At 38.6% G+C, this 26019-nt stretch overlaps 1 protein-coding gene across 2 annotated transcripts; it reads left to right on the top strand.

The window, feature by feature from the left end:
* Window positions 1-790: 790 nt before the first annotated feature.
* Window positions 791-24208, top strand: LOC129262432 (tyrosine-protein phosphatase non-receptor type 9-like). Of its 2 annotated transcripts, none has more exons than XM_064099817.1 (6): window positions 791-1380; window positions 2882-3675; window positions 16375-16535; window positions 17244-17473; window positions 17943-18150; window positions 19042-24208. In XM_064099817.1, exons 1-6 carry the CDS (start codon window positions 1297-1299, stop codon window positions 19272-19274), a joined length of 1710 nt encoding a protein of 569 aa, XP_063955887.1. In that variant the 5' UTR covers window positions 791-1296; the 3' UTR covers window positions 19275-24208. The 2 variants fall into 2 exon arrangements, with proteins under 2 accessions (XP_063955887.1, XP_063955886.1); XM_064099816.1 differs by having other exon boundaries at window positions 797-1398.
* The last annotated feature ends 1811 nt before the right edge of the window (window positions 24209-26019 follow it).

Below are 26019 nucleotides of genomic sequence, written 5' to 3'. Positions count from 1 at the left end.
GATGATGGTAATGATTGATGATAGTCATGAAGATGATGTTGAGGAGTAGGATGGATATTAAGTTGGTGATGGTGATGATGATGATTACAAAATACAAGAAAATGAAATATGTATTGCCATGGTGATTTCACAATATATTTTCCATGAGTATTTGTGGTTGGATTGATGGACTTAAATTCATCAGGGAATATGAATGGCCATGCCTGAATGCCAGTATAAAAAAGATAAGATTTTTACCAAGATTTAACTTACCTCAAGTGCAAAAGGAGTTTTGATTTTTCACCCGGTTTAATACTCTTTCATATTTGACTAAAAATAAAATTCCTTTTCATATACTTTGGTTAAATTATGTATTAAAGCTAGACCAGGAATCTTTGCGTAAAAATTACCATGAAAAGAACATACTTGTCTTTTCATTCAGCGGGTGAACAGGCACAAGGGAAACAATAAAAGACACCTAGCTGTGCAGAAAATCTATGGCCTAATGGAGCATGAATTTATTTTGCTCTTGGTATGAAAGGGGAACAAAAATAACACAGCATAACAAATCATCAGGATAAGGAAAACAAAATGGAAGACATGTTCATTCAGAAGGGATGGGTGGGTGGGGGGACAGGGTACTTGGGGTTATTCAGGAGGATGAGATATAGATAGATGCCTCGCTGTGCCTAATCGAGCCGAGATTTATCTTGCTGTGCTCTAAGAGCTTGCCATAGGATACAGTACAAACACTATGGAAAGAACGTGTGTATGGCGTGTGTGTGTTGATTTTCTAGCGCTGCCGAGTGGCAGTGCTGTGAGCTCTGAGTGAGACCAGCAGGATGCAAGCTCATTTTACTGTCTGACCTGTGAAGCAACAAGACCTCTGTGTAGGATTGCAGTTGGGAAGATCCATTGGAATCGGAATCATTCACATCATCTCTCTAATTACCACAGCAGACTCTAGCATCGAATATTGAAAGCTTTGATGCCCTGTGTCTCAGCTTGTTGCTATTCTCCTTCATCCGTCTTGTGTATTTCACATTTTGACATTGTATTGTATTATGCCCAAATCAACTGACTCCTGTACCTTAAGGATTGGGAGCTGATCGGAATATCATTATCATATGATTCCGTTGGCTGCTTGTTGCCATTGGTGGACGGCTTATATCTGGATCCTACATCTGCATTCATGAAAGCATTGACATTCTCCTGCATCATTGACTCGGTATCAATGATCATGATTCATTTAAGGCAATAGATTTGAAAACATTTCGCTTTGGCATATGATAAGATTTATAGAGACGTTTACCCGTAATGCCATCGAAAGCAAGAAGTGGGCGCATCATGAATGCTCTTTTGAAAAAGCTGTCCTTTGGGACTCGCGTTAGCACTTCATTGGTGAGTGATGTCTCTGAGGTAAGGAGGTTACAACATGGATAATATGATATGAAGGCTTCATGTAACATTTATGTCTGCACTGTATAGATCCGAGTGAAGGGTTGAGTAGACCTGTATTTTTACACTCAATCGAGCTACACAAAGACAGTCTGTTGCGTATCATAAAGCTATTCTTAAGCTGCTAATGATTTTTTATGAATTTAAAAGGCATAATGTGTTAATTTTAGTCATGATTTATTGTTAAAGTTGAAATATAGGCCTAGAGTTGCTTCACATTTCTTACTGTAAGATTTTTTAAATCCATTTTAGTACGAAGTATGTTATTTCACTTATTTGCCAGTTTATTAAAATGATTATAACTTGTTGACTACTGAAGTTTTTGAATTCCCATAGAAGGACCACCTTGTACCTATAGCCAACAGGTAAATTGTAAAATGGACAAATTACCTGGGGGCACAGGGCAAATTCACCCCTGAAATGCTGTACAGAGCACTGGAAAACTAATAAAGAGCCCCTGAAATTCACATATGGTCTAATATCAACTAATACATTTTAGCAAAATTGGGCTGGTGAGCTCAAAAGAACCGGTAGCCCCCCAAAAGAATTTTCAATAATATTTTCCCTTTTGTGAAAATTTGTTTAAATATACAGGGAAATATAAATTGACCCATACGATGGCACTTAATATTCCAGTCATCTTAAAAGTCCTGTTTTAGGCCTACATGTATATTTTGGTAGATTTTTGTCTTTTTGTTCTTCTGTACATGTAATTGATTCACGTGATACCTCATGCACATTTTGTTGGAAGTTCTGTGATTTGATAACAAATCAATCATGAATACTTTTACCATTGATTCCATTTTTTTTATAATCATGTCACATATTTCTTGACTCCGACTTGAGTAAAGAAACTTGAATAGATCAGCCTTCCATTCGGTTGAATATTATATTGAAGTGAAAGCATTTTTTTTATAGACTGGACTGCAAATCATGTGTTATATACATGTACCTGTTCTATTTAAATTTGTAGTTCAAAATTATGGCATGAAAATAAAAATCCCTATTTTTTGTTCAAAATAGAAATCTGAAATAGAAATACAACAAAAATTCATTTTGCCCAATTGATCGTGGGCCTGGCAGTGCAGTTCCAGATCGACGTTGCTCTATTCCTTAAATTGTTGAACGGCAAACAGCGTAGCAGCAACTCCCATTAACATCGTTTGGCTCTGATACAGCAGGGGCTTGATCTCCTGACCTCCCAGTTGTGAGACACGGATGATCTACCAACTGAGCCAATACTGGTATAATGCAATTTTAAAGATTAATTCTTAAGAGCAATAATGCTCTTTGAATCTAGTAACTTTTCGAAAGTACAAACAGTTGTTGAAAAATATACAGTGTACCCATATCAGAACTTCAGATTTTGAGATATTTTATACTTACATTGATTTTTTTTTTGTATTTTCTTCCCTTTTCTTTTACTTTTTACCTATTATTCAAGGTAACCCTGGTAAGCGCTGAAAGACTATGTCGATACCTCCCTGCCACCTCGCTACCCAAAGACCTCGGTGGAACGGCAGATGTCAAACACCTAGACTGGCTCAACTCGTGTCTGGACCAAAACAGCGATAAAAACCGCAACTCACGGGACCTCAGTGATTCCCTAGTGGATACTCCAGAGGCCTTGGAGGCCAACCAGAAAGCAGTAGAACTGTACGCCCCAGAGAGGATCGATAGGATTTCAGATATAGACTCCCCTTCGGCTGGATTCTTAGTGGACATTAGCCATAGAGGTAGTACGGACAGTCTACAGTCTAGCCATAGTGGCACACTGTCGGACCCCATACGTGGCAGCATTGAGGACATGAAAACAACTTGTAGTAGCGACAGCGCCAACGGTACAGGTAACGGTCAACTCATCACGGACTCCAGGGGCAATGGCTCCTTAAAAGACCACAGGTTTTGCGACATGGACGATGAGGAGAAGATCCAGAAAGACGCTAAGGAAAAACACGAAACGGAAATTGTCGAGAAGGACGGAGACAGCGACGGGATCCCGGAGGGTCCGCCGCCCAAACCACCCCGTCCCCGACCCAACGATTCGCCACCCCCGGTTCCAGATCGAAAGGATGTACCTGTGTTCTCTGCTACGGAATCGGTGCATCAGCCAACGGATAGCGGCATGGACATAGAGGCCTTGGTATCCTATATCCTCAATATGAGGCAAAGTGGTATTTATAAGGAGTATGCAGCTATCCGAGCCGAACCACCAGCAGGAACATTCTATGCATCAAAGTAAGTACTTGCTCTATCATCTCCTCATGCCATTTACCAAACTTGTATTAATTAACTATTTACATCAAACTTTCATTATCAAAAAATCTGATAATTTAAGATAATTACCAAATATCTTATGCACACATATCCACTTCCAAGTAATACTCAAGGTGCCTGACAATCCAACACAAATTAGAAAAAACAATGAAATCATACATAAATGGAAAATATGAAGTTATCCTTGAAATAAAATTATACTATAATTATTAGGGAGAGGGAGTTTACCAGGGTATTAAAGAGACATTATTAGACATTAAGATATATTTTCAAGTTTCTTTGGAATGACAAAAGATTTGAAAACTCTGGACATTTTAGATGGCAGTTATGTATTTAAAAAAGTTACTTCTAAATCAGAATTTGTCATTGTTTGCATCATAAATCAGGATGAATGTATTGTAAATCTGTATTTTTTTTTTATGTATGGTATAGTTTCTGTTCCAATGTTCATATCATATAGGTGTTGACCAACTCACATGAAAAACTTTAAGAGCAGTTGCTCTGTTCTCAGTAGAGAGGAGAGGGAGAACAGGGAAAAGAGAAAAGGGAAAGGAGAGAAGAAGAAAGAGGAAAGGTCGAATGTCAGAAGGAGGAGAGGGAAATAAGGGGAGTGAGCTATAAAATGGGATAGAGAGAAGGACAGGAAAGGAACAGAAGAGGAGAGGAGAAGTGATGGAAGAGAAGGGGGTGTAGGAATAGAGGGAAACAAGGGGAGAGGAGAGGGGTAAATTGGGTAGGAAAGTACCTCGTGAATAAATTGATACAAGTAAAGATTATCAAGAAAGAAAATTAAATATATGCATTGCCGATATAGTTGCGAATGGAAAAGGGAAAGAAAAAACAACCCATGGTATGGGAGAAAAACTACAGTTTAATATTTTATGTACACATGTATCATACAAGCATATAAACAATATCATATGAGAAATAAAATGAGTGAAGTGACACATTAAGAGTCATGGGCAAGGTGGATTTACTAAAAACTTCCAGTGATTGAAGATATTTCAGGCATCCCGTGGGATAATCTTTTTCTACTGAAGGGGAAGAAAAATTGAGGGGGAGAAATAGGAACTGTTGAATTAAACCAACTGGAAATATCAACGAGTAGTACGTGAGGGCAATGCATATCTTGGTGGATATTTGAAGGCTGGTATTGATTTGTCTGAGTTCAGAAAGTTTTATTGGCCCCCATCTGGAAATAGTATAACTGTAGTCAATATAGTCTACACGCACTATATTATTCATCTTTTGATTGAAATCAGTTAAAGCTAGTCATCATCATGATTGCTATAAAAAGGTACAATGCAAAGGTTTCTGCAGTATCTCGTGAAATTAAGGATTATCATTATTGGGATTCTTCTCAAAGATGTGCAGGTCGTGCATCTGTAGGTCATGTGATAGGAGGCTGGTGGATGATGAATCAAACCTTTACATGGCATTCTCCTCTGTGTTAATTGTAGATTTCATAATATTTAGAGTTGCCACTTTCAATGAAAAAACATAAATTATTGCTGTGCACATTATTTAGTATAAAGCCCCAAATAGGTATGTGAAACATGGTGAAAATATCCCTGTTCAGATAATTACTGATTAATATTTCTTCCTAACTATAGATCATATAAATTCAAATTGAAAAAAAAAAATACAGCACAGGGAATAATTTTCCTGGTATCGCATCACAATTTGCTCCACATTTTTGAAAGACTGCTACATGTATGTATTAAGTCTTTTGTATAGCATATTTTTACATAGGACTGTACATTACTTTATAGTTGAGAGTTTTTCTCTTATGACCCAAAATGCTATTCAAATTGAAGCAAAATTATTCCCTGACAGCGTGTCCCACAAAAATGATGGTCGTCTGTCTTTCTGTTCTCAGAGTGACTTTTGAAGAGAGATTGTTGATCTTGAGGTCTACATGTATGAAAGAACCAATGCAGTCATCACTGTCATTTGCCAGCATGCTCTTAATAGCAGAACAGCGGGACATACTGCTGCAACTATTTGGTTTTGATTTTATTATTTCTATCTGTCATATTGTTTTATTCACGCAGAGATCATGATTTTGAAATCAGCCGTCTTGTTCCCAATGGTGGGAATTTTCCTGAGGATGCTCTCGAGGTGTGTTTATACAGTAAGATTTGTATAAACACACTTGGGTGAAAATGAGCACTGTGGTCCGCAAATAGTGATAGTTAATAATAATAATAATGATGATAATAATAGTAATGATAATAACAATAATAATAATTATAAACAGTTCTTGTACAGCACATATTACATTAAAATTATAACGTCTCTATTTGCTTCCAAAAGACTTGGATATTATTACCCCTGTTTTAGCTTTGCGGGGGTAATTACTTATAGCGCACAAGCTTTTCAAGGAATAAATTCCTACACCAAGTACCCATTTACCTCACCTGGGTTGAGTGCAGCACAATGTGGATAAATTCCTTGCTGAGTTTATGAGAATCGTGATCAACAATTATAAGCTTGCTTGAGCGTCCATTCTACTACCAGGGTTGCAGTTGAGAGAACCTTGGTTAATATTGATAGCACACTTGCAGGCAAATTTTGTACATGCCACATCAGGGGCCCGTAACACAAAACTTAGCATTCATCGTAGAACTTTATTTTACAGTTGATTGCATTTACCACAATGTACAATCAATCTTGAAAATCAAGCGTACGATTAATCAATACGCTTTGTGTTACGGGACCCAGGGGCCTGTTAGACAGAGAATTGCGTTTAAACGCAACCAACAAAATCAAGCGCAAGTCCCTAATAAATCCTAGTGTGGCAAAGCATTTTAATACTGGCATTATTTCATTTTGTGGGTAATTATTGCATCTATGCTTCCCCGGACACTGCATTATCAGATAAACATCTATATCACATTTTTATGGGCATTGAACGGAAATTGTGATTAAAAAATGAAAGACTATAAATGAACCCTGTATTATTAAAAATATATATATTTTTTTAATCAGAAAGGATATGCCCATGTATTATAATTGTAAAACAAGTGTTTCAACATGAATTTTCTGGCTTCTGAATTAGATTATGATATGCTTTTCACACTGCACATATTTTCCCTAACCCTGGGAAATTGGTGGGGCTAAGGGGGGGTCTTATCCCCACCAATTTCCTGGGGTTAAGCTTTATAGCCCACTTCGTTTTCACACTACATTTTAGCAAAGTGGGCTAGCGTGGTAAATAGTACATACCTACATGTACTATCTGGCCTTGCAAAATGCAGGGTTAGCCGGCTTGTTGCGGTGCCAAGATATGCAGTGTGAAACGACACCGGGCTAAGGAAAAGTGGGGCTAAGCATTAGCCAATCACAGAAATCAAAATTTCACGTTAATCATGCCCTGTGTGGTAAAATCATCAATATTCATGAGCTGTGCAATAGTCTGGGGTTAAAGTGTTAAACCCGGCTCAGTAAATAGTATGGGTTAAGAAAGACAGTGTGAAACGAAAAATGGGGTTAAGAATAGTATGGGGTTAAATAAATGCAGGGTTGAAAATACACAGGAGCAACGAGCGATTCCGCCCTCGTGTGCTTTGGAATCGCTCTCGCAACTGCCTAAAACTGCCAAGTACCGAGCGACTCCCAACATGAAAATTGCTCCCATCCGCGCCTGTCCAGTCTCCCATTTACGACTGCATATAACCCAGCGCAGCTGAAGTTTTTACTTTCGTGTATCGTCACGTTCTGACGTGTAACTAAGTGGATTTTTTTTAGAATCACAGGTGCGGGGCTTCAGAAAAATGTATATCGAGTTTCAAACTCTCGATATATTCGGGGTATTATTTTTCAAAAACGCTGCGCGGCACCAGCACTTCGCCATAACTTTGATAGTAAAAAAAATCCTTTTTTATTGGATTAATTTTGAAGATACCATCCTAAATTTGCAAGAAAATAAGATCGTGAACTCAGAAGAAAATCACAGTTTATTTTATTTTAGAGCAATTTTCGGCGACTCCACTTCGTGCTCTGGAAATATGGCGCAGATGCCGCAATTTTAAGACCGAAATTAAGATTTTCAGTGGGGAATTTTGGTGAGTAACAGTCAGTGCCCGAGTGTATACATGTATTGGCGCTAATGCAGTTTCATACCCGCCTGTGTTGCGGTGATGATTGACTGAGAGCTGTGCTGGCGTAGGCATAGCTTAGCTTGAGAAATAGTTGACATGTTGATGTTAGCTGTCAGGCTGTGATGCATTCAATATTTCATAAAATAATTTTCAAGTGAGTTTTTATGAAAAAAGTAATTATGAAAAGGATTCCTCTGAATACAAATTCTGTTCAAATTTGATAAACAAAATTGTAGAAGTTAAAACGTCCAGTTACTTTAATCTACGAAATACAAACAATAAACATTAGACCTACATGTACATGTAAATGAACAACAATAAATTAAATAATAATTTAACAATAACAATGAATGGAAAAAAAAATACAATGTTTATGAATTTGTAAACAAGCAGGACAAAATGCAATGCAAAACCATGCCCTGAATCATGAAAAAAAAATGGCTCTCGAAAACTGAAAACGGCTCTGGTAAAATGAAAAATGGCTCTCATTTGTTTTTCAAAATGGCTCCCTAAAATAAAAAGTAATTTCAACACTGGTGAAAAGCATATAACAAACTTGTCTCCACCAGGTATAGGGACAGTGATTTTCCGCGATCGCGGAAAACGGACGGAATTCACGGAATCGGCCTTTTGAAACGGAAAGTGGCTTTTCAAACGGAAAATCACGGAAAACTTGTTTTTTCTCAAAATGCACAAAATATCAACATAAATAATCCCAAATCCTCAACAAAATACTTTGCAACAACAATCATGACAATCAACACATCGTAACTACATTCGAGCCCCTCCATCACTCGATCGTATCTAAATTAGTTTACACTGACGTCCGCATATAAGGCAGAATACGGCCGTGTGTTGCTGCCCTCTGCGTTCGGTCATAATGCAATGATCACGGTGATTCAACAAATCCAAAATGGCGGATAGGCGAAAGTCGTCGACTACTCAAAACGATGTCCGAAAAGTCCCCAAATCAGCAATAAAATCCCATGTAACCATAAAATAATGCTAATAATATGAAAGGTGAGGATGTATTAATGTTGATTATGTTTCTTTAAATAGTTTTTTAGCTCGAATCTCTTCGATTAAAATGGATTTTAGAGCGATGTTAGTACATTGGTAGATGCAAATTTTGACCAGCGCTAGCATTTTGACATAGCGCTACTCATTGTGTATTGGTTTTCTATGTAAACGGAATTGTCACTTTTTCATGTACACAAAGTCTATGAGGAAACGGAATTTCCGTTTTCTGACATGCTGAAACGGAATTTGAGATTTTCTGAAACGGAAAAGGCAATTTTTAGAAACGGAAAATCACTGTCCCTACAGGTAGTCAATAGAGGATTCAGTAGTCAAGTGGATGAGATCTGTGAAAATATTAATAGTTTTCAGAAGACTTTGTCTGCATTCTCTGCAGTGACGTACAAAAAACATGAAAAAGAAAAGAAAGATATCCATTTCTACCAACTATCACCGCTTCCTGATTATGGTAACCCTGGTTGTTGGAAGTGGAAAAGAGTTTACAGTGGTTGTTATTAGATGTTTGGGATAAATTTAGTAGGCAGAGAGTTGATTAAAGTTGATAGACGCATGCCTCATTTGAAATAAGACGGTACCTCCCTAATAAATTAGTTTTCCCATTAGAATTCGATTGAAAAGAATTATTTAGAATCCTATGCTCATCTTAGTGTGCCCACTTGAATGATACAATTTGGAATAATTATAAATAAATAAGACCGCCCCCGCAAAGAGTTTGTGTGTCTTGCGGTACGTAGCCGGTTGACTACTCTTTGAGTGGGTTCAGATAGATTACTGAGAAAGAGCCTGCAACAAGTTCTTGATGACAGGTCGTAGCAGGGGAAGGTTCCGGCAAACTTTTGAACTTGTTGAGTGGGCTGCACTCAGTATGAATCATGCGTTACACCAATGGCTGGTGTCCCAGACCCTGCGCAGACCTGCCCGTACGGAGGAGAGTTTGTTGTTTTGTTTCCTGAGCTTGAGGCTTGTTGTCGAGCTCAAGGTCCCCTCGTCTTCCTGCCTGGGGTGTCTTTAAAGCCTACGTACTCCGGTCTGGTCCTGATAAAGAGATCATGTAAAGTTCGCCAAAGTGATGTTGTAACTAACTCGATGGATTAGGGAAGTGGACTGATGGTTATGATGGTATCTGCCTTTGATGGCAGTGACATTTCCTCTTGTGCACATCTTTTTTCCAAGTAAAAAAAAGGTATCTGTGGGAGGTTGGTTATTGTAAAACCTCTTTTTGGGTAAAAGGTAAAGATGTCTGTTATACATAATGATAACAATGATTACAATGTATGTGTGAACTGGATATTATATACTTTATCTGAAGTTTCTATGCGCCCTATAGTAATGCAGCATAATTACCCTGAATTTAATAGCAGAGCAGCTGTTATTTTGCTCTGCGTTTAAAGGAGTAAATTTCTACCAGGTGCTCATTCACCTCACCTGGGTTGAGTGTGCACAGCACAATGTGGGTAAATTTCTTGCTGAAGGAAATGGCGCCATGGCTTGGAATTGAACCCATGTCCATCAGATTGAAAGACGAGAATCATGACCACTAGACCATGAGGCCTCCACATAGGAATGATCCAATAGTGCTCATTGAGGGCACTAGGAAGAATTACATGCATAAGGTACAGTCTATGAAACAGTTCCTAACACGTAGACCACAATTACAGTGAAAATTACTATAGTAACAGACAAAACTTTCAACAATAACAGTATAAGACAAAATTGAAACGCTGTTTCAGTGTATGACATAAATATAACAGGGAATCTAGACTGGATCATGAATGAAGAGGTCATTTTAAATAGATTTATTTTGTGTTTTTGTTAATCTTTTCAAATACCCTGTAAGATGGGATTCCAGTCCCAGATACGTGGCATTAACTTGTCGGAAGGCATCTATTGCAGTGGTGGTTTGTGTGACTCAATGTTGACACGTGCGTAAGCTGAGCATACAGATGGAATAATCAAATTGCAGAGAACTAGATCAGTGTAATGCCAAACCAGTTCAGCTGGTCCATCTGTCGTTGTGGCTCTCTCCAGAGTGAGCTTCTCCAGGCTGTCAAGGGTGTCCCTGTGTCCTCTGGGTGTAGGATTCCTGAGAGGTTTGGTTGATTGCCAATCGGGGGGGGGGGGGGGGGGGATGACTCGGCCCCTCCATACATTTCATTTTCAGAGAAATTGTCCTGATGTATCCATGACATGGACAGGTGACCTGGCGCACTGCCACCTATCATGTCAGGTTCACTCTGCTGCCTGCTATGTTGGGTTCAAACTGCTGTCTGCCATATCAGGTTCACACTGCTGCCTACCATGTTGGGTTCACACTGCAGCCTACCATGTTGGGTTCACACTGCTGCCTGCCATGTTGGGTTCACACTGCAGTCTGCCAGGTGGGGTTCACACTCCCGCCTGCCATGTTGGTGTCACACTGCCACCCTCTAGTTGGCTCTATGTTTTTTAATTACAGAGATAGATAGGAAAAACATACACAATGGATAAAAACAAAGAAAATATTAAAAACAACAGTTGATAATTGTTATTCAGGAAGTTTTCAGCAACAGGCTTTCACCTAGAGATTTTCCTCCAAAATCCTCTTTTATTTCTTAGGTTGGAATCGGCAGTACCGGCCGCTCAAAAATGTTGTTAGCGCTAACGATGCAATAACAGAGGCCCGGTTACAAACTAGTAATACCGCAGCAATGCCCAATGTCTGAACAACACCTTGAATCAACGTTTGACATCACAATCTGAAAGATAAGATTGGGGCTTACTGTTTATGCTAACAACGTTTCTGTGTGGTTGGTACAGGTTGTTGCATGGTTGATGAAATGTGTTCACGTTCCCAATGATAATTAACCAAAGGCTTCCAAGAGCTGGGTGATGCCTTCAGTAGATCTTTGGAATTCTATTCATGCAGTCAACATGAACAAGGTACCTCCTCTTGGTATAATGCTTGCTTTTCAAAACAGTGTTTGGACAGTGTGAACATTCTTTCTGCATGGTCTTTGGATTCCATTGAGGTATGAATCAGAAAGAATCCCTTGACGATCATGCCCGTAAACAAAGGATTAATCATTAGTCCTCTCTTTCGGAGCCAGAATATGGACTTCTGTCCTAAAACCCACACGGGTGTGTGTGATTTCTGTATGCTTATGAAGAGGTGACTTGAGCGATCAATTCTGCATCTGCAGCTTGCATTTCTTTTGGGTACCATTTGTGTCATTGTCATTTTGTCAGTTGAATGAGTGAATGTGCCCATCCCCAAGGGCCATCATTCAAACACCAATGTAATCTGTAATTCAAATGTCCAGGGAGCGCGCTAGGCTTTCCATCGTTGACTGAGTGAGTGACATATGATAATTCAGTCAGCTTGGTGAGTCATTCCTCGTTCCTTGTGTAGCTCGAAGTTAAGAACCGTTATTCATCCTTTTTTTTTAAGTTTTAGTTAAAACTAGTTTGCAACCCCTAAAGTTGAGAGAAGCGGTCTCAAAATCCAGTCTGAATTGCATGACAGGGATTTGTGCACAGAAGGTTGCAACTGCATTTTGTCTTGTGACAAGACCAACTTGTCGATCAAAATTTCAATCAGAGTCTTTGCCTGGAATCGAGATTCAAACTCAAAGTTTTGTTCAAGCAAATTTTCATCCTATATGAAAAGAAACCTCCTTCAAAGTAAATATATACTTGAAATGTTGTGTATTAAAAGGCAATTTTTTTTAAATCGAACTTCACATGTTAGAAATTCTTTGTATGGTCTACTTGTGGAGTGTTGTGGCCCAGTCGATTAGTATTCTGACTTTGAAACAGAGGGTCGTGGGTTCGAATCCCAGCCATGGCGTAATTTCCTTCAGCAAGAAATTTATCCACATTGTGCCGCACTCAACCCAGGTGAGGTGAATGGGTATCCAGCAGGATTAATTCCTTGAATGCATGAGCGCTGAAAGGCAGCTCGAGCTAAAGCCGGGGTAATAATGATAATAACATCATGCCTCGGAATAGAATATTTCTAGATAGATGGCGCTATAAATGCCTATTATCATTACTCAATCTCAAATATCGAGTTTACTGACTTGCATTGTAGCCTTCCATGTATAGGGCATTATGGCCTACTCTCCAGGTTGACCTGTTATGGGTCTACAGTACCTGGGTAGTACGATGGGCTATGGCTAGCCAGGCTTGAAATAAGGGAGAATCAGTGTTGATGAAAGATGACTTGAATGCTATCCTGCAACCATGCCTTGTAACGTTCCGATATAGGTACATGTAGGATTCACATTTGTGATTCTTGTTAAAGCATACATGTACATTAGCTTGTATGCACCCTAAGATGCTACGTGCGAGTGTGTTTGTGTGTGCGAGAAAGAAAGTGTAAAGGTATCGTGTGGGTGTATGTGAGAGAGAGAGACAGAGTGAAAGAAAGAGGGAGAGAAAGAGGCAGACAGAGAGTGAAATAAGAGAGAGAGAGAAAGAGAAGCTGCACACTTCAAACCTTGTGAATATTTGATTGAAAGAAATCCATTATGAATGCATACTGGTTACATACTCGCAATTGAAGACATGGCTACACATGCGTGCTAGCCTCTGGGGGCCTTCCTGAATGCATGTCAAGTGAAACAGGATACCAACATGCTATCGAGGGCAACTATCATTAATGATAGTGATGAAATGGAGTACATTTGGACCCTGTTTCATGAGGAGTTGCGATCGATCCAATCATTAGCTGTTATGGCCTTTATTGGCGATTCCATCATCTAAATTGCCTGTTCAAAGTGTTCTCTAAAATGCTCTGTATACCTAGTTCTACATGTACATGTATGTCCATGCAGGGTATTTTCTTTGTCCTGACAAGACAGCAATTTCAGGAACTTTGTGATCTATGTTTCACCAATATTCCTTCCAATGTATTTGATGCATTTATGTTTAGAAAATGCAGATTAAATAATGTTTATCTGTTGAAGTGCCCGGACATCTGACCCCCTCCCCTCTATAGTCGACTTAGTCGTAAATGCATGACTGCCTCTTCTCTTTGTTTCCAAAGAAATTATGTGCATTTCCTACATCGAGAATTATGTCATTGATGAATTTCCAAAGTTGTGATCGATTGGGTTGATCACAACTGGGTTCTGCTTATTAGCAGGTATAGCTTTGTGAAAGAGGGGATGAAGGAGATGGAAACATATAAAAAGGAAAGCGGATGTGTGCGAGAATTGACCAGTAAGCATGCAGAATACAGCTACATGTATTGTGGTATTTGAGGTACATGATGGGAAATGCGCAATTGGAGCTGGATGTCACTGACCGACAAATTGAGCAAATTTTCTCATTACGCATGGCCCCAATAATTACACGTCTGTCCGATCGCGTTAAGAGGTTTCACAGTGATCACAAAAGATTTATACATGACAGGCAAGTGCTAGCCAGTCCTGGGCCGGATCATTGATGGCTTTCTCATTCAATACTTGCCTTGCCCGATGAGCCCTCGCCTCGATTTTCTTTATCTTTTACAGAAACTCATTCAAAATTGTATGCTGTGTCTGTCTAGCCGATGAAATCTCTATGACTTGAAACCTGCGATCACCTTATGCCATCATCAAAAGGTCCATTCCAAAAGCAATTCTGACCAATGTATCAGTAGTATCCAGGCACCTACCTTATGTAGTCTGTTGCTACAGACCAGTTTATAACTAAATATTAGAGTTTGATTAATTTGTGATACATCTTGGTGCCTATAATCTGGATTCATTTTGTGTGTCAATTGGTCCAGTACAGAAGTGAACGACCCTGTTCTCATGTGCGTCCTTGAACTAGTTAATAGTGGAAGCCAGTGTTTAGTGGTAACCACTTGTAATGGGAACGCTCGAAGCGGTCTTGGAAGTGTTCATGATTTGTCTTCCAAAACAGTTTGGAAAACCGAGGATTTCAGCGAATGTCTGTCAAGACCGCTCACAGAGGCTCCCACCCTTGGTTTTATTAAATTGCCTTATTGAGGAATGCCACCCCTTTTCGTCAGGGCATGGGGCTATTAAGACGGGGATTTAAAAAGCAATAGTGTCTGCTGGTGTCTGCGATGGGGATCACAAATGACCAAGAAGACACTTCTCAGCTCCCAGGTATGACCAGTAATAGGTCATTATAAGGGCAGTGATGTCATGCAGGTCTTATGACATGGCATCCTTGGAATCATTATTGGGAGGCATCAGCAGGTGTATTCAGACCGCCTCAATCACCAGAGTACCCGTTAGATTGCGAAAACCTTTTCAGGCTCGAAAGTACCATATAAATTTTATCTGCATTCATTATGACCCTTTCGGGCGAAGTTCTCAAAGTCACGAGCATGCGCAGTATGGTCTGAAAAGCAGGCAAGTTAGGGATTCAAAATCGCTAGCTCAGCAGCAACCTAAGGCGCCCGCGCCGAACTACGCACTAGGCTAAAAATTTCCCGTAATTTTCTTTCACACTGCCAAAATTCCTGCAACCTTGGGGAAAATCCCCGCGAAAGTTCTCGTCATTTTGACAAGTACCTACTATTTAGTGGGTATTTTCTTTCAGGGATATTACACGGAGTTTGCTTTCACATTGCCAAAATTACCTGGTATTTACTGATCGGGGTAGATCAGGGCAAATTTTCTGATCAGAAAATACCTTGAACTGACGAACTTGGAGGCGGTCTGAAAACACCTGACAGGCTCTTTCATTCTTGGTTTGCACTTCAAACAAGTGTCTCAGCAATCCGGACAGGTGACTCTCTGAGCTGTCTCATCAGTGATGACAGACAGACCCTTGTTGATTAACCACAGGTGCTAACTCAACTGTTTTCCAGACTAATGCCCTTTGTTACTTGATTAACCTTTTGGGGATTTTCCCCCGTATATGTATGATTCATGATTTATTTTCCCCCAAGGTCGTTGATCTACTTCAGGTTGTTTCACACCCCTCCTTTTATAATTTTGTGTGTCTACTCCATGTATCATGGGACATAGAAATGTGTATCATGGATTTACATTTTCTCTTTAGGATTCTTCTATTGTTTATTTCCACTAATTTAGCAAACCTTAGATGGTGTTTCACAAAGCTCTTTCTAAAGTTACACACAACTTCACAAATCCCTTGATTATATTCTTAGATGCCAAGTCAGCTATTTACTTGATTTAGCACAAGGAAGGATCACCAGGGTCCCGTAACACAAAGGTTAGCGATTGATCGTACGCTTGATTGTACATTGTAGTCAATGCAATCAATCGTAGAAAAATGTTCTACGATCATTGCTAAGCTTTGTGTTACAGGCCCCATCTGATCATAAAGTCATGTGCAATCTGAACAGCTTCATGAAAATACCTTTTGCATTGACAAGTGTCCACTTGAAGAGCTGCACACAAAGGCAAATATAAAAGCCTAACATTACATATTCATCAATATGCTGTTAAGTAAAATTTTGCTTCTTATTACCACACTTCCACCCATATGGACCTACATATTATTCCAGTGTCTGAAATCGAAGTATGATTGCATCGTTTTTCTCTCTCCATTGCAGACACCGATTAAACGTGCATAAGAACCGGTATGCCGATGTCCTCTGCTACGACCATTCCAGAGTTTTTCTACCTGTACTCAATGGCGATCCTTACTCAGATTACCTCAATGCTAACTACATGGACGGATACAAGCAGAAAAATGCCTTCATTGCTACACAGGGTACGTAGTCCCACTCCTTTCAATAGATGTAGGGTTGTTTAGCTTCTTCATTCTGGTTTCTCAAATTTACCCTCAAATCTCTTTCATGAATTCACCCTCAAATGATCCAGATTTAATGCAGATCGGAATAATGCAGCTTGGAAATATGCTTTCATGAATTCAGAAAATAGTCTGCTATATTTTTATATTAGTGCGGCAAGGAAATAGTGTGGCTCATCAACATGGTAAGCCAGTGAAATACGCGAATGTGGGGAGCAAGATCTTTAACTGCAGACAAACTTTGATGAAAATTTATCGATTTTAAAAGGGATATTAAAGGAACTGTAAGTCTGTACCTGTTTGAGGACTTTAAAATTTACCACCATCAAAGACTTGAGTGACTTCTAGTTCAATAGTTGAGCTTGATAAAGAAAATTTGATAAGTTGATATCTCTTTAGGAAGCTCGATAGCTCAGTCGGTAGAGAGGGGGTTTCGGATTCCAGTGACTCGGGTTCTATTCCCACTTGGTGCGCTAGTGCCCTTTGGTATGGCATTTAATCCTCATTACCAGGTCCCTCGGAGAGGACCTTATATCATAAGTCCTCTGGTTGCTTGCTTACAAGCAGTCATGCTTTCTTAGCAATCAAGTAAAATATCACCACCTTGCTACTACTACTATACTTTTACTTGAAATTCATGCGCAACTTTGATACTGCTTGTTCCTGTAGGCTCCTTACCAAAGACTTTCAGTGACTTCTGGCTGATGATTTGGGAAAACCAGGTGAGAACGATCGTCATGACGACCAGGACGGTGGAAAGAGGGCGGTTGAAGTGCGGTCAGTACTGGCCCCTGGAGGAAGGAACGTCGGGAGACTACGGCAAGATATCTGTTGCCAATTTGGAGGTGGAGACCAGGAGGGATTACACCATCACTTTGCTGACAGTTCACAATAGCTCAGTAAGTCTGAGATAGCTTCACAAGTAGCATTCCCTCATCACCTTCACAAAGTGTCCCAAAGGAATCTACATCAATGAAAATTTTGATAAATAGAAAAAACTGGCATACTGAATTAGACAGTCAAATGTCTATAAAAAAGACATAAAATTTTTGAGTTTTTTAACAGTCTCACCCAATATCTTAGATTTATATATATTTTTAAATTATTTCCAAGAAATCACGTTGCAATAGACCAGTTCAGTATTAACCTTTGAAACAAAGACCTTTGATATCCACAGATATTTAAACTGGGGTGGTAAGATGACAACACATTTGTCGAAACATTGAGCTTGGGTGATCCTTATTTACAACCATCATATGAACACAAAAGAATACACATAATACCTTGAATCCACTACATCTGACTTAGTATATAAGAAAAGATTATTAATCTGTTTCTTATGTGTGACTTTACCTATTTCGCTTACAGACCGGGGAAAGCAGAAGAATTACCCACTTTCAGTTTACGAGCTGGCCAGACTTTGGGACGCCCCGATCTGCACTAGCTATGCTGGAGTTCCGGGAGGAAGTTCGGCAGTACCAGTCAACATCTGTCAAGGAAATGGGAGAGAACTGGACTGAACACCCAGGAGGTCCACCCATAGTGGTCCATTGCAGTGCTGGTATCGGCAGGACAGGTGAATGAACACCAGAAGAAGAAAAAATTACATTAGAGCTCTGGATTGTTTCCCTAGAAATCCCCCCGAGCCCTGGAAAAGTGAAAAAAGAGCCTCTCAAATTCCTTTAGGGCCCTATGTAAACTGTAATAAAATGAAGCAAATTTGGCAGGTGTGCCTAAAAAGGAGTCCAGGGCCCCATTGTACAAAGAGTTACGATTGGTCCGATCAATCGTAACTCTATGGAAATCCATCAGTGTCATAATTTTTTCTCCGGGAAATTTGCAAAATGTCCTTTTTAATCAAAGGAGAACACCCCAAATTGTCAAGAATTCAATGAATTTATGGATATGGATTCATATCTAGAATTTTTTTTGAACAAACATGCATTTCATATGTTGACTTTGCTGGCTTTCCATAGTTGTGATTGATTGGATCAATCGTAATTCTTTGTACAACGGGGCCCAGGAATATAAATTTTCATTTGTTTTAATTCCTTGGATGAGAGAAAAGACAGATATTTTGAAACTTTGAATTTGTTTGTTGATAGTCTTAGGGCAAATATCCTAGAAAATAGTTTCCTGCAAAGGATTGATCTTCTTCACTGTAATATTCTTAGTTTTGTTTACCATTAGATCAGGCATATTTATGCATGTAACTCTCAGGACAGTGGCATCAGATCTTATAGAGGGATCTTTTTATTGATACCTTACTGATACCACTGACATCAAGCATGATTGAACAAACAGATGAAATTTTTCCAAGTTTTGGTTAAAATGAATGAAGTGTATGGAAACTGATAAGTCAGGTAAAGCAAAACTTTTTGTAGTTACGATCAAAGTTGTGATCGATTTGCTATGCATGCTGTACTGTCAAAGTGATCATCAATACTGTCCTCTGTTTGCTCCTCAGGAACCTTCTGTACGTTGGACATCAGTTTAGCTCGCCTGGAGGACGTTGGCACCATCGATGTCTGCAACACGGTGCGTCTGATGAGAGCCCAGCGTGCCTACAGCATCCAGACTCCAGACCAGTATGAGTTTTGTTACTTTGCTCTGGTGGAGTATGCACAGCGTGCCGACAAGCTCCCGTCATCCATAGACTTCAGTGGGTACGAGGACAGTGAAAGTGACAGTGACGACTAGAATTCTACTTCGAAGCTTACTACAGTGACCCTTTGTTGGTCACAAAGACTTATAAAGATGGAAACAGATTAAAGTGGAAAGAGTCTTAGATATCTCTAGATAAAGCAAGAAGAGATGATCCATAGAATCACTGCTAAAGGATGGAGAGGTTCCATAAAGTTGAAATCTTCCCATGATTGGAGCTTTCTTAGAGAGTGGCAGCTGCATTTATACCTCGTCGTCGCTAACTCCTGATGATGGAATTGGAATACGGTGGAATGACACAGTCAGTTTGGCGTAATGCGTCATACAGGTAGTTGTGCCTTGTTGTCCCAAAGTTCTGTTGAGATGTTTCCAATGGTAGAGGCCCTCTAGGAATCCTTGAGGCTTGGACCTGAATATGACCTTCTGGAACCTAGGCAGAAGCAGAGATGGGGTACTCAACAGAACTGTCCAATGGACAGGGATTTCTACACAAGACTGGATCTCAGAGAAAGGATCTTCAAAGGAATGGACCACACTGGTTCAGCTCTACATGTCGAGGATCATAAGCCTGTTGATGACTGAATTCTGTATTCCCTTAGACTTGGTACAGGGATTACCCAGTGCCCGTAGACAACGGCCAAGTACAAAGGTCCTGGTCTGGTAAGGAGTACCACCTGAATGACTCATGTCTCATACAACCCAAGGAAACTCTTTTCTATTTAGAGGTTAGGCCAGCGTAGACTTGAAACGCAACTGTTAACATTATTGTCCTTTGGAACAGGGTAATGGCTTATGTTAACAAGCGTGTCATGAACGTTGACATTCAGAAAGTGAAGATTTCCGAGTGTTATTCTTGCATCCGCTACATGTTGAAAGTCGAGAAGCAACAATTCCCCAGAGACCATGGTGGGGACTTCTAACAAAATATAGAGGCTTGTCCCGCCACAAAGTGAATAAACGTGGGAGTATATAGCGATGTCTGTTCCAAGAATTGCAAAGCATATTAAGCTTTGAAAGACTTTCTGGCCCTCAATGAAAGACATGTTTGGTTCCCAAGAGGGAAGCACGTAGTGACCTCAATGTAGTATCCAGTATTTTAGTAAATTCAGTATAAAAATTATGTCAAATGATTATTTTTTTTCGGGTATGTGCGAAAGGGTTGAAAAGATATTCTGTCATAAATAAAAAAGAGAAAATACTATATATTTTATAATTTCTGCCTATTTATATTAACCATAAGAGGTGGTGTGGTGGTGTACGAGACTGTACGGTAAAATAATAGTTCAGGGGGGTGTTTCACAAAGAGCTAAGTCCGACCAAAAGTTATCTCATTGATAAGAATGTGAAAGCATTCCAGGAGCTTGTATTGACTGGCCAATGCAGAGGTGTATAATGTTTCACATGCAAGATGATTTTTAATCATACACAAGTCTTTATGAAACACCCCCCAAATTGATTATGTCTGTTGCATATGATCGTGTATATATTTATATATTTAAGTATACTATTTAGTTTCAAAGATGTAAATGATACTGTTGACCATGTACATGCTTGTGTTATTGTCATCTGTGTTTGGTATGCCACATGAGATCGTTTCTTGATGGTTGTTGTTGAAGCACAGATTTGCTCCTATCATGAATAATTGTGTTGATTTACAGTCATTTCGTGGCCAATTTGGGTTGTAAGGATCACCTGCTTTTTTCATCGAGAATAAAGATGAATGGAGAGATTTTTAGTTCCCCAATAAAGTTATTGATTCTATAGAGTCTATGATTATTTTGTTTGTCCGATTCTTGGTATTCTAGTTATAAACACAAAGTCTGTCTTGTGAATCATTGCTTAAACATCAAGTCTATTCCATAAAATTGTTGATTTGAATATATAGAGAAAAATCAAACTAGCATAACGCTGAAAATTTCATCAAAATCGGAGGTAAAATAAGAAAGTTATGACATTTTAAAGTTTTGCTTACTTTTTACTAAACAGTGATATGCACAACTCAGTGGCATGCAAATGACATTCGATGATGTCCGTCACTCACAATTTCTGTTGTTCTTTATTGTTTGAATTATTCATTTTTTACAGATTTGACCCACTTGACTGAACCATGTAATATTAATCAATGCCAATTCAACATGTTCAACATGACAATGAGGAGAAAATTAAGAATATTTCATATAAAAAAATACAAAAGAAATATTGAGTGGATGACGTCATCGGTCTCCTCATTTGCATACTGACCAGGATGTGCATAAAACTGCTTTGTGCAAATCAAAACTTTAAAATGCCAAAACTTTCTTATTTTACATCCGATTTTCATGAACTTTTCAGTGTTATGCTTGTTGGATTTTTCTCTTTTTATTCAAATCAACTTTTTGTTGGGGTGGACCTGTCCTCTCGCAAATCAAGATATTTCTGGTTATTTTCATAGGTGGGCGAGACACAAAATCGCTTTTGCCTTGTGTGTAATTGTACCAACCTGAGATTTGGTGTCCCAATGCTGACAGACCCAGCTGGGTTGATTGTAATACCGTACTGGGGCCACATTGTCTGTGTACAGTAGTCAGCTCTTCTATTGTGTCTGACCTGGCTGTATCGAGCTATGTTTTTCAGTAGTGCACAAGTCAAGGGGGGTAAAGTGCCAATTCGTCTACTGGCAACTCGTCCTTTCACCACATGGCCTATCTTCATTTAGTCCAATGCCAATCTGTCCATCAACATTTTGTCTAACAACCATTTGGTCCAATAATCACTTGGTCCAATCTTCACTTTGTCTAATCACCAGTTCGTCTCATAACCACTTGGTCTAATATCCATTTCATTTTTATTCATTTTGCACAATTAACACTTAGTCCAATTAGACCAAATGGTAAATGGACTAAATGGCTACTGGACCAATTGGTCTTTGGACTAACTGGTTATTAGACAAAATGGTGAGTGGACGAATCGGCAATGAGACCATGTGGATAGTGGACGAGCCAATGGTAGACCAAATGATAGAAAACGAGTTGGCGATTGGACGAATTGGAAATAAATCGTCAAGGGGGGGGGAGTATTCAAAGAGATATGTTTAATTCAATTTCAATTAGCAATTCAGTAACATTTAATATCTTTTATTACAACATACCTACATTGTGATCAGTTTAAACCTTTTTTTGCTACTACAATGATTAATAATAAGAATACTTGGTTCTTTCATAGCGAATCATGCATAGCAGATTGCATGTCTCTATGCGCTAATGAGTGTAAACATGGACATCTCAGTTAAATAGAGAATTTGATTTCAATTCATTTTTTATAAGATAGGGTAGGGTAGGGGGTCTTTGTAAATGCTGAAATATGTGATGATATACCTTAACAATTCATATCGAGTTATAGAATGAAGTTGTCATTCTGTATTGAATTTTGCGCATTCATTTTGTTGTGTATATTTTGTTGCACTATGCAAATTGTTTGTAATATAGAGGAAAACAGCTAGTTCCTTTCCTATCTGTATACGTCCACTGTGGTTCACCTGAAATCTTTCATGGACTGGAAGAGCATGGTCGATTATAAGGGAAATTTAGTAAAAATGCAGAAATGGTAGTCTGAAATTTGCCATCTTTGTGATGCGTATTTGGGGTTGGGTTTTTTTTTTTTGGGGGGGGGCTATGATATAATTTTAGGTGAACTTGAAATATTGATAAATATGTACAAGGATTTTGATTTTGCTCAAAATACATTGGATGAAATTCTGTATTGATATCATGTTTCTTGTCTTTAATTGATTGATAGAAGCACCAGTCATGGAAAGATGTCATTTTTTGAAGTTGGGGTGAAATGAAGAGTGAATTCTATCAAATAAAAAGGCGATTCTCAGGGTCTACTGCTGATATTTCCCTTTAAGTGCCATATCAACTTGATTAAAAACGATTACCAGTTAGGGATTCTATTATTTATTTTAGTGTGGTCTAGTAGTGGTTAGAGCACTGGACAAACGATCATGAGGTTGTGATTTTGAATCCCGCTCAGCTGTTATCTCCACTTTAACCAAAAAGGCCCGAGTAATCTCTCGTCTATAAGGTCAGCCACTGTGACTGATAAACTCGGACTTGAAATGTTTTACTACGTAATTGGTTATCCCAGCTTGGCGTGAATGCGATACGTGAGTTCTTCCAATAGAAACATCAATAGGGACTAATCGCAATTGCAACGGGGACTGATTCTACAACTTAGAAGATCTATTGTCAAAAGCCCTTCATGACAAAGCAGCCTCTTTCGAAAATGGGTGAATCAAAACAGCAGTGTCGTCGTGGACTCTGGACAAAGGACATATTTGCATTTTTGGGGGTCAGATCAGAATCTTAGGACGATCTGCTGTCCCGGTTCACCAATTTTCGACAAAAACCTCTAAGCTGTCCATTGTGATATGACGGGCATTTTCAGTAGATTTACTATGTTGTAGAATCTGTCCCCATTACAGTTGCGACAACTGGCTCTTAATCAGCCTACATCCCCCTTGAAATCCAATAAGTATTAAAAATAGCATGATATAGAGGCTGCTGTAAGTATGACATCCTCAAAGTATTTCATTTTAGTTCCATTATTCAAATCTTTTCTTCAAAACGGGGAATCCTCGCATGGCTTAACATTAATACAGGGGCGGTGAATATGAAGTATCTAACTTGCCATTATTAACAGATTCATTCAACACTGGATTAATATATTGTACCTGTTTTGCATATTACATGTGTTATTTGTTTTCTGCATATTTATGTACGTTTCCATGGGTATGGCAAGTGACGTATACCCGTCACGCTGGGAGGGGTTTATTTTTTTCTTTTTGTTTTTTGAAAAATTTATTTGTGAGATGGTTATGTCTGTGTAGCGTATTTGGACATTATTGTTGAATTTCGTCACATATCAAAGTGTTCAAAGAGTCTGAACAAACCCGATATGAATATTAAAAAAAAAATTCACTGTCATTGTAACATCGTGCATTAATTTTTTTTTACTTTTATAACTTATCAAGGTCGCAAGTCTTTTCAATATAAAGTGAAGATTGAAAGTAGAAAAAAAATGAATGTGATAGAAGGACTAATGAATGTAAGAGAGTATGTGGGGAATGGAGTGAACGTGTGTACTGATACCTATGGAGTGCAGACCAGGGGTCCGTAACACAAAGATTTAATAGCAATCATCATCAAACATTTTTCTACGATTTATTCCATTGACTACAATGTGCAATTAATCTTGAAAATCAAGTGTACGATTAATCGTTAAAAAAAACCTTTGTGTAACAGGACCCAGATGCAGATACAAGGATAGGGCTGAAGGGGCCATCCCCCCCCCAAAAAAAAAAAAAGAAGGGGGATGGTAAGAAAGGATAGTAAGGGAGAAAGAGGAAATAAAAAAAGGAAAAAGTCTGTTTCACCCCCTTTGCTGTGCCACCCCCAAAGAAGACATCAACTTATTACAAAAAAATGAAAAGAAAAAATGGACCGATAGGGAGGACAATTAAAGAAGAAATATAATTTATGAATATGGGATACTAAATGCCTTATAGTGCCGCCTCTACCTCCTATTCGTACATGTAATAAAGAGAGAAGGGAAACGGAAAGACGGAGCAAAAATAGCTCACTCATTCTATCCTTAAAGGTCAAGTCCACCCCAGAAAAATGTTGATTTGAATAAGAGGAAAATCAAACTAGCATAACGCTGAAAATTTCATCAAAATCGGATGTAAAATAAAGTTACGACATTTTAAAGTTTCGCTTTCACAAAACAGTGATATGCACAACTGAGTGACATGCAAATGAGACAGTTGATGATGTCCCTCACTATTTCTTTATATTTATTGTTTGAATCGTACAATATTTCATTTTTTACAGATTTGACAATAAGGACCGACTTGACTGATACATATAGTATTAAACGATGCTAATTCCACATGTTCAGGGAGGAATTAATCACTTTTACACTCTATGAATAGAAAATTAGAATATTTCATATAATACAAAAGAAATAGTGAGTGGATGACGTCATCAGTTTCCTCATTTGCATACCGACCAGGATGTGCATATAACTGTTTTGTGAATTTAAGCGAAATTTTAAAATGTCATAACTTTCTTATTTTACATCCGATTTTGATGAAATTTTCAGTGTTTTGCTTGTATTTTTTTTCTTTTTATTCAAATCAACATATTGTTGGGGTGGACTTGTCCTTTAAGTCTCTGCTTAGCTTATTTTCAAAACAGATTTACATTCCATTTGGTTAAATTTTGAGGAAAGGAAAGTAATCAGTGTAACAACCCTTATAAAAAATTAAAGACTACGAGGATCAACATACAAATATTAAAAAAAAAGAATCATCAATGCAATATTGGGAATGTTAAAGTAGTCTTTATATTACCAACAGACTATACTTTGATACAAGAACATGAATGACATGGATTTCAACTTCACATGAAATTATCATAAACGACACCTGTCTACAATTAGTAATTGAAATTATGATCACATTCAAATACATGTATAACATATTCCTAGAAATGGACAAAAATCACACTGCAGTTTTTGGTTTATTGCATATGTCAAAAGGCAGATACTCTATAAGTACTTGGCCGTGGTTTCTTGACCATAAATAGTTGTTCTTGTTACACAGACCTCTTGACTGCAAGTAATTCTACATTCATGAATACATGAACTGCAGTACATGGAGTCAAAGTTAAGTAAGAGTTTCCTCGTTAAAACAAAATAACACCAAACTATTAAAACAACAAGTGGAATGCCTCTGGCCGTC

This window comes from Lytechinus pictus, chromosome 5, assembly GCF_037042905.1.
Source record: "Lytechinus pictus isolate F3 Inbred chromosome 5, Lp3.0, whole genome shotgun sequence".
Lineage (NCBI taxonomy): Eukaryota > Metazoa > Echinodermata > Echinoidea > Temnopleuroida > Toxopneustidae > Lytechinus > Lytechinus pictus.
Note: the sequence above shows the minus strand (reverse complement) of the source record. Positions and strands in the feature narration are given on the sequence as shown.

Bases quoted from the DNA above. Each gene is read 5' to 3' on its own strand.
- LOC129262432 (XM_064099816.1), top strand. From the start codon at position 1,297: ATGCCATCGAAAGCAAGAAGTGGGCGCATCATGAATGCTCTTTTGAAA. The intron at 1,399-2,881 runs GTAAGGAGGTTA...CTATTATTCAAG, and splicing joins TGGTGAGTGATGTCTCTGAG to GTAACCCTGGTAAGCGCTGA. The intron at 17,474-17,942 runs GTAAGTCTGAGA...TTTCGCTTACAG, and splicing joins TGACAGTTCACAATAGCTCA to ACCGGGGAAAGCAGAAGAAT.